The sequence below is a fragment of the Rhododendron vialii genome, chromosome 5a, assembly GCF_030253575.1.
Source record: "Rhododendron vialii isolate Sample 1 chromosome 5a, ASM3025357v1".
NCBI classification, from domain to species: Eukaryota; Viridiplantae; Streptophyta; class Magnoliopsida; order Ericales; family Ericaceae; genus Rhododendron; species Rhododendron vialii.
In genome coordinates this window covers 41,643,685-41,653,516 of record NC_080561.1, presented here as the reverse complement: position 1 = coordinate 41,653,516, position 9,832 = coordinate 41,643,685, and the positions used below count along the sequence as shown (strand labels likewise).

General features: G+C 39.9%; 2 protein-coding genes across 2 annotated transcripts; one reads left to right on the top strand and one right to left on the bottom strand.

Annotated features, from left to right (window-relative positions):
• On the top strand, window positions 1–812 carry LOC131326063 (transcription factor bHLH140). The gene has a single exon (XM_058358653.1). It carries the CDS (start codon window positions 128–130, stop codon window positions 617–619), a length of 492 nt encoding a protein of 163 aa, XP_058214636.1. The 5' UTR covers window positions 1–127; the 3' UTR covers window positions 620–812.
• Window positions 813–5,442: 4,630 nt separating this feature from the next.
• LOC131326062 (receptor-like protein 7) lies at window positions 5,443–9,255 on the bottom strand. The gene is made up of 2 exons (XM_058358651.1): window positions 6,389–9,255; window positions 5,443–6,274 (listed from the first exon to the last, which is right to left on the bottom strand). The coding sequence occupies exons 1-2, from the start codon at window positions 9,072–9,074 to the stop codon at window positions 5,673–5,675; spliced, it is 3,288 nt and encodes a 1,095-aa protein (XP_058214634.1). The 5' UTR covers window positions 9,075–9,255; the 3' UTR covers window positions 5,443–5,672.
• Window positions 9,256–9,832: the final 577 nt, after the last annotated feature.

Here is a 9,832-nt window from a genome sequence, read left to right as displayed (position 1 = left end):
TTCATTTAATACCATGGTCACCTCAACCAACCTGAACCCCCTATAAATATGTCCCTTCAACCCAATCCCAACTTACCCTCATGTCCAAAAAACCAATTGGGTAAACCTTCAGATTCACAAAAGAAAAATGGATCATTTCTCTTACTATAATCAGAATAACACCCACACCAACTCCTCAAACTTTGCTTCAGCACTGGAAACCCACACCAAACAGAAGGTGGGCAATGATAAAAATGGGAAGAAATCAAGGAAGGAATTGAAGCTCTCGACGGCCCCGCAGAGCGTGGCGGCCAGAGAGAGGCGGCACCGGATCAGCGACCGGTTCAAAATTTTGCAGAGCTTGGTTCCGGGCGGGGCCAAGATGGACACGGTGGCGATGCTGGACGAGGCCATTCACTATGTCAAGTTTCTCAAGGCCCAAATTTGGCTTCACGAGAACATGTTCAGTATTATGGACGATTATTGTGTGGTTGATCCCTCCCTGCTGTTTTCTGGTGATCACGAGCAGAGTGATCTGTGCTGGCCGGAGAATGTGGTGGGTGGTGGGGTGGAGTTGTCGCCGCCGTTTCGGTTGCCGGAGGTTTATTTCCAAGGGGGAGAAGCCATGAGTTTTGATTGAACTGTGATGAGCTAGCTCTTGAGTTTAATGGTGTTAGATTAGTTAAGTGAAATGGGGTATTAGGAGTACTATTTTGAGGTAATTGTAATTTATGTAAGCAAGAGAAATTTGTATGGTATTTTGGGAAAGATGATTGGAATGTGGTAAATGTGTAATTGGGATTTCGAGAAAGGATGTGATTTTAACACTCCAATTTTAGCCAGATTCGAGGATCTTGTAGATCCCTTCAGGGCGTCCCTGTAGGACAGATTACAATCGTCCAAATGCGTATTCAATGGTCTGGATTTAAAATGAAATTTTTCCAGGAAATAGTTAAACTCTTTTCCGGAAAAGTTTTATTTACATCTGGATTGTTCAAAACACTTTTGAACGTCTGTGATCTCTATACTATACGTCCTGTAGTGCACCTTGAACTATAGAATTTCTGTATCCATTTTAGCCAATGACACTCCACTTTTAGTTTTGTTTTCTCACATGATCAAAACACAAAGTGAAGTGTTATTAACTAAAATTGGAGTACTAAAATCAATTTCTTTTGTAAAATCTTAAGTTAAATACCACTGGAGGATTAAAAGAGCTATGAACAAGTGATGTAATCACAAGGGTGCTGTTTTGTGTTTGGGTTCTTTTTGGGTTTTTCTTTTACTTGATATTTTTTTTCTACCACTTGATAGAGTAGTGTGATAGAGAAAGGATTTGGGACATGAATGTAGAGAGGATTGAGGACAACTACGTATTACTCTCACATGTCTTATTTATGTGACTGATTGTGTCTCTTAATGAGAGATTCAATTAAAATTAGAGCAAAGTTTCATACAAAATTATCCAAACACATAATATCACGCTTCATTTTGACTTAGCGACAGCTCTGGCCGGGAGTTTTTGCGGGAATCAATTTAGCCGAGAAACAAAGCATGGACTGTGGTTTTTTTTTTTTTGATAATCAAAATTTTCCGAGGGATTACAGAGAAAGGGAACTATCCCTGGTTAGAAAAGAAACTAAACAGGAGGAGGGGGAAGACACCTAATTAATAGGCAGCACGCCCCTAAGAGCTTCAGAAGCAACTTCATGGGCCAACCCATTCGCCTCTCGTTTGCACCAAGCACAACTAATACCTTCCTCTTGGCAGAGCTTCCGGATATCCCAAACCACTGCCATTACTTTCCACGGGGGTACAAGCTCAGAAACACTCAATTTGATGGCTGTTTCGTTGTCTGATTCAATGGTAACTCCACGCAGACCCATAGTTTTGACCATCCCACAGGCAATACAAACAGCTAAAAGCTCCCCCGTGAAGTGAAGAGGCGATCTCAGCATCAACCACTCTACCATCGACAATTGCTCCTCTACTGTCTCTGATATATAACTGCAGCACACTTCGGGTCTCTACCGTTTCTCTTGATTGCCACATCACAAGTTTATCTTTAGGCCACCTTGATCCGGAGCCCTCCAGTGGGAAGAAGCATCCTAAGCATCCTCAGCTGTTAGGGTTGTCCATGTGGATAAATGAAGGGATCCTGAGACTAGAGAATTCACAAAGAGCCTCAATTGCTTTTCGCATAGTCGTCTCCGGATCAACAAGATTACTATTGAAAACAATGTTCTGAATACCGTACCAGTCAGGATATCGGTTTTCCTACTGGTACGGTACGTAATGGTATCGGTCAGATACCGGATACCGTTTTGAATTTACCACAACTACAATATATATAATAATTATATATAATTATAATTCAAAAAAATCCCCCATACTATACAATTTATCATAAAATACCTATCTGTTTGCATTTTGTCCTACATTGCCTAGTTATAAAACTCTTTTCCATCTTAAATGACTTTGCACACTAGTGGACTTGTAAATGAGGACCCAAGGAGAGGCCTCGCGCGCTCGGGAAAATGGGCCGTGGCCGAAGACAATTTGGAAAAACTGATTCGAAAACCAATTAACTGGGTACGCGTCACGAGTTATTCGCGCACAGGGGACGGCAAATCCGGAATATGAGCCTCGCGCACGTAGTATGGTTAAGCCCACGTTTTGCTTCAACAACTTGAGAGGTCCATCTAAGAACAGAATCAAGAAGTCCATAACCCATATTTAGTTGAATACTGCACCCAAACCAAACCTCACGCGCCCAGCTACAATCAAATAGTAAGTGTTCAATGGATTCTTCATAATTTCCACATATTGGAATTACCACACCTCCTTCGAACCAAATTTTCCTTTGTTGCAAGACTATTACTGCATGCCCTCCACAAAAAATGTCTCACCTTGTGCGGTATGTCTAGCTTCCAGCTTATTGGCCATAATATGCCGGATGAAAGATGAAGAAGGACTTACTTTCTCCTTGCTGTGAGTTTGAATTGCTAAATGGTATCCCGATCGGAGTTCGGACTGAGTAAGCGTGCACAATTCATGGGTTCGTGTTTTGGAGATTGAAACTTAGAAGAAATTGTAATTTGCATTTGGAATTGTTACGGTTAAAAAAACAAAGGAAGAAACTGGAAACAAGAAACCAGTATTCTTCCTTGAAACAAGGAACCAGTGTTCTAAAAACGGGAGTCGGCACCTAGGCGTCAAGCAGGGTCCAATGTCTAGATTAAAATTAGTTTCGGCACTGACTAGTCGGCTGTGTAGACACCCCAACTAGGCTCTATGCTGCCGATTAGTCAGTTGCTAGATGCTAGGCGGGCACCCCTCTTCACATTGCAAGGAATTAGAAAAGTACTGGCTTATGTTTGTTTTTATTCAAAACATTTTGAATTTCGATCGTAATTTTTTATTCTTTAGATTTTTCTCCTCACGAGGACACAATAATTCAAAAAAAAAAAAAAATTGACAAAAAATTAACAAATGCAAAAAAAATTTAAATAAGGATAAAAAATAAGCCAATTAGTTTATTTACCCAAAAAGTAGCCTCAACTGTAACTTATATTTTAGGTGTTGTTCAAGTAATTTTTTTTACTGTCCTGATTCGTCTCGACTAGACGAATCAGGAATCCACAAAAATTTGGCGTAAAATTAATAAACGCGAATTTTTTTTTAATAAGAACAAAAAGTACTAAAAGAAATAGTTCTTAGCAGAACGGGCCTTGTTAGAGTGATCGATTTTTGAGATGTCTTTGAAATGGAGAGAGAGAGAATATTTGTGAGGATGTACTTATCTTACTGGATCTTTTTTCTAGCAAAAATAGCCCATTCTTGTTTTGTACAGGAGGCGTACAGCTGGAGCGAGAGGATGAGCGAGAGATTAGTAGATCGATTACCCGTAGTTCACTGTTTCGCAGGGTGGGTCTTTTAATTCTAACTCATAATGAACCCATTTTTAATCTATTTAACCCTATGTAAATGTACCCATATAAACTCATTAAAATATGGGTGGGTTGGGTTATAATTAAGTGGGCAGATTAAAAAATATGAGTTGGAATTGCTACCTCTATTTTAAACTTTTCACACCCATTTGTGAAATTTTTTTTTTTTTCAAAACGTATGAACACAGAACATTATAATCGATTCGTTAAAGTGGACATATATTTGGTGACATTCCAATGATCATGACAAGATGGACTAAAAAAGGACAACATACCCAAAATGTTTACCATAATCAGCCACAATTAGAGGAGTGTACAGGAGCATACATTTTGAGAGAGAGAGAGAGAGAGAGAGAGAGAGAGAGAGAGAGAGCAGTAGTTGTGGTAAATCTTTGGGCGCATTTGATAACCCTCTTGGACGGGGGATTGGGATTGTGAAGGTGAGGGACCCCTAATACTTTGTTTGGTTTGGCATTTATGAAAGGGGACTAGTTGTCCCACGGAATTTGTTAATCCCCAAAACGGAGGTATTAGGAATATGGGGGTGGGTGTTACTACGAATCCCATCTCATGGGATTGAGTAAGGAAAATCTAAAATCTCACCTCAATACCAATCTCAATATTAATCGTAACCAAAACAAACATATTATTTAATATTTACTATCCTACAATTTAATTCTGTGCAAAACAAATATGAATAAACGATTCATCTCCTCATTAATAATCTCAGCTCATTGTCAATCACAATTCTAATCCCATCTCATTATGAATCCCCTAAAATAGTAGATCTGTTATCAAACACGTTGACAGTATGTAGCATTATTGAACAGCACGACTAAAAAGAATAGTTTGATGGGTTGTGCGAAAAACACCGAGCAAATCGTTAGGCAAAGGCATCGGGTGTAAATTTGGATGGTTTTGGCTACTCTACTCAAGCCCGTCCTAGAAAAATTGCCCAGCCCTGCAACTGGGCCATCTTAATCACAGTCAACAAGTTCTATAACTTGAGTGATTCATAGGATTAGCGGGACGTTAGACGGTTAGAGGAAGAACGTGAAGGACTTTTTTCTTTTCGCAGGAACCAAGAGATTGGATCTAACCGTATTCTCTCCCCTCCACAACTACTCCGCTCAAAGAGTAACATGTCCCCTACATTGCGATGTTCCAAGAGCCCCACTTGCTTGATAAGATGTCTGTATAACCGAGGAAAACCATCTTCTCACAATTTGCAAAATAACTTGTGTTGCTTGTGTTTGGTTCACTGCAAAATACTTTTTATTTTCATTCTTTTCTCAAGAATGTTGCATGAGAAATGGATCCCTAAGAAAAGTAAAGTAAGGTGAAATAAAAGAAAATAAAATTTGTTTTACTGCGTCTATTCTCTACACAAAGAATCTTATAAGAAAACTAATTTTTTGTTGGCAGGATCTCTATTTTGCAGGAACACATTTCCTTGTGGAAAAGTTTAAGTTGTGGGTCATAAAACTTTTTTGATAACTGAACACATTGAAAATTACGAAAAAGTTAATTTTTTTCATCATTTCTGTGCAACTGAACGGGAAGTATCCCAATTCAACCAAAAATATTATCTGACAGTGATAATTATTCTTATCCAAAGAAGTCTGAAGATCGTTTTTTCCACCACCCCTGCTTAGAGGGTTGATAACCTCATATGATAACCTGGTATTACCTGTATCTATACAAACAAGAGCTGAATAAATTGAAAATTTGGTGATCTTGTCACTACGAAGAAGAAGACGAAGAGGAGGACGTTAAGTGAGAAGAAATGGGTGGTGATCCATGACAACAACAATTCGGGTCGTGCACGGCTTTCTTCCTGTGGATATCAAGTTTGGAACAAAACACACAGTACCTGCCCGGAAGTGCTTGCTCTTCCATCTCCTCTCCATCTTCGTCTTCGTTGCAATCTCCTGTCTCATGTTCTTCAATAGTACTCTCTGTCTCAACCTTCACACCACCACACCAGCCGAAAATCACGCACAGAGTTGGACCAATCATCGAAACAAACTTCTCAATCTCTTCATCGCACCATCTGCTCCCTTGCTTCCAAAACACAAGTGGCCCCACAACAAACCCGGCTCCCATTCCGAACCCTAACCCTGTATATATGAATTGCCAATTGAACTTTATCTTTGGAACTGAACCTGAATCTTGAACCCTCGGCATTGGCATTGGTGATGGTACCGGTGGGGTATCATAGCAAGTATTGCTCAAAGGAAGCCCACATAATCCAACATTTCCTTCGAAGGAAGTATTTGAAAATGATTGGAGTTGAGTGCTTGTTGGTATCCTTCCGACCAGATGATTATATGACAAATTCAGGACTGAAAGGAATGTAAGGCGTGCAAGTGTCAACGGAATGCTCCCATTTAACTTGTTAACTGAAAGGTCTAATGATTCAAGCTGTGTCAAGTTTCCAAGTTCTGACGGAATTTTACCTGAGAGGGCATTTTGTGAGAGGTTGAGTACGTAGAGGGCTCTCAGATCCCCAATTGTGTTCGGTATCTCTCCTTCGAAACTATTGTTTGAGAAATCAACGGCAGTAAACAGAGTTAAGATCTTCACCAGCTCAATCTCTAGCCCCTTTAGGGTTACAGTTACTTTATCCTGATAGTAGAAGTTATTAAGCTTCAGGAACTCATAACGCAGGTGACTGTAACTCCTATCAATCATTATTCCGTCCCAATGTAGGAAGCATTTCGGAGGCAGATCACCGCTGAAGTTGTTCGAAGCTATATCGATGATTTGAAGCTTTGGCCACGTACTATTACTCAGCTCTGCACATCTTATGCCCCCTTGGAAACCGTTGGACCGCAGAACCAAGACACGCAAATTGGACGAGTTTTTCAAAAAGCAAGTGAAATTACCATTCATGTTGTTGCTGCCAAGATTCAAAACCTCTAGCATCGGGCAATTCGACAGAGATTCTGGAACATGCCCTTCCAAATGGTTCCTATTCAAATCCAGTGTCTTTAAAACGCATCCTTGTGGGAATGTTCCGGATAGATTGCCAGAAAGACTGTTGTTCCCCAAATTCAGCACCCCAAGAGTCTCTGTGCAATTTTCAATCAGACATCGTGGTATAGTGCCACTTAACATATTGTTGGACAAATCAAGAACCTGAAAGTAGCTCCCATTGCATATGGATCGAGGGATAGGTCCAGTGAGCGAATTATTGGCAAGAGAGAAGAAATTAGCAAAGGATATGCCTCTGCCAATTTCACCAGGGATAGAAGTGTTGAAATTATTGCTAGAGTAGTCCACATAGATAGCTGTTTCTGGTGGTAATGGGATATCACCACTGAGCTTATTGGAATGAAGGTCAAGAACACCAAGACTAGGCATGGTATATCCACTTTGTAAACCCACTAGGAGATTACAGGAAAGATTCAGATGCCAAGGACTATTATACGCAAGACTTCGATTTCTCACATTCCAAATCCAATTGGGTATTATCCCGGGAATTTGGTTGTTTGAAAGGTCTAAATGGGTGATTCTCGATTGGTTCATTAGCTCAGGAAACTTTTGCAGATTGCATGAAGCCAAATTCAATACGTTCAGCTGGGGAAAGGAAGATGAGCTAGAAATATCGACTGACAAGTTGTTGTAAGAAAGCTCAAGTCTAGTAAGATTTTGGAGTCTTTGGATAGTTTTTAGGTCTATGGTGCCACTAAAATTATTGAAAGAAAGTGAGAGGACTTTAAGGCTTAGAAAATCAAAGAAGTACGATGGGATAGGACCTTCTAATATGTTACTACTCAAATCTAGTGTATCCAGCTTATTCAAGGAGCCATTGGGAGGAAACCTAGAAATTTGACGACCAAATTTGTTGTTGGAAAGCACAAGTTTCTGCAGAGATGGAAGAGAAAACAGAGAAGAGGGAATACTCCCATTGAAAGAATTATATGCTAAATCTATATATACAAGATCCAAAAGCCCTGCAAAGTGAGTGGGAGGAACCACACCTGTTAGTGCATTATGAGAGAGGTCTAAGTAAGTGAGATTCTTGGATCCCTGAAATGAAGGTATTGGACCGCTAAAATTGTTCGATGAAAAATCCAAGTAAACGAGCTGACTAAGATTTGCCAATGAATTTGGAATTGGTCCTCTGAAATAACACCCTGGAATCTCTATCCTTCTTAGTTCCATCAAACTCCCAAGGGAGTCCGGTAAATTCCCGGAAAAACTGGTGAAGCTAAGCACCAGATTCCGTAGGGACCCATTTTCCGGAAAATCAGGTAAAGAACCATTGAGTAGTGCATTGCTTGCCAAATTCAGAGTCTCCAGTGTCCGTACCTGCCCTAAAATGTTCTCCGGAAACGTCCCGTTCAAGTTAGAAGAACTAAGAATCAAAACCGTCAAATTCGGGAAATTTGCAAAGAAATTCGGGACAGGAGACGCAAGATTGTTGTTACCCAGATTGACTTTATAAAGATTCTCAAGATTTTGTAGTGAAGGATCAATAGGGCCTGATAGATAGCAATTTGACAAGCTCAAAACTCTCAAATTAGGCATTGAAGTAGAAATGGCCTGACCCCACTCATACCCGTTTGCTGATATATTCACCCCATCAAGATAAAGCTCTTTAACCCCATCATGGTTACCAAAAAGTGTTGACAAATTCGGGTTTTCAATTTTCAATGAAGGATTTCCAAGATAATTCTGAGAGGAAAGATCAAGGATAACTAACCCTGTCAACAGCGATAACCCAGTTGGGATTTGCCCAGAAAATCCAGAATTCGATAAATTCAAGTGCCTCAGATTAGTGAGGTCTCCAATACTTGATGGGATTGGACTGGAATTCAAACTGTTGTAAGCCAAGTTCAGTGTTTCAAGATGGCTGAGACTGAAAAGTGCACTGGAATGGTTGATCCCGTTTGAGATCGATTCGCTGCTCAAATCGAGACCCGTAACGTGGCCGTTTCGGTCGCAGATTACCCCTTTCCATTGACAGCAATCGAGGGTTTGGGTCCAGTTTGTGAGTTTGGTGGAATTTTCTAGATTGAAAGTGAGGGTGTTTTTCAGTTTGATTAAATGTGATTTCTGTTCGTTGAGGCATTGGCTTGAGACCGAGATTGTGAAGATGGGAATCAAGAAAAGCCAAGAAAGGAGTGGGATTCTCATTGGCAGAAGTTTAGGGGACTGGGAAAACCCATAAGATTGAGGAAGGAAGAAGCTATGGGGTTGTGGTTAACGCCCATATAGACTTGAATTCTGTGGTTGGGTGATTGTTGGCCGACTAAAATGAGTGGTGGGTTTGGCGCGGCGCGACTGGAAGTGTCAAAAGTGGAGAGAGACAGAGAGTTCTTTGGATCGGTAAATGTGAGACTCAATTCGAGATCTCGTACAAATAATTCGAAATGTTTAATTTTTTTAAAATAATTATATTTAAGATAAATAAAAAAATCAGTTAAATTGAATGTTGGTTAGTTCATACGATTTTTGATTTTTGAATTCGTAGGGACCAAAAATTGGATTGCTCAAGCTCTTGCCGTCATGCTATTGAAATGATTTTTCACAAGAGCTTTTAAAAAATAATTTTAAATAAATTGAATAGGTAATCATTTGAGTGGAATTCCATTGAGGGTGTCAACACAATCCTGTGTATATTTAGCCAAAACTGTGTAGACTCAATTTGGTTGCAAGGGTGGACCAGGGGCAAGCGGGGCCGGGATCTTCACACCTCCCAATTATTTCATTATTCTTATTATATTTTATGTTTTGTTAGCAAAAATGATGAAGAACGCTCCCTTCAAAATTGAGTATGATGTTAATGTATAAGAATCCTGTGGTTGGAATGGAAATATATGTGTCTTGCAGTGGCGTAGCTAGGAATCTATATAAATGGGGACACTTTTTGAACACATTTCAACCAAAAAAAT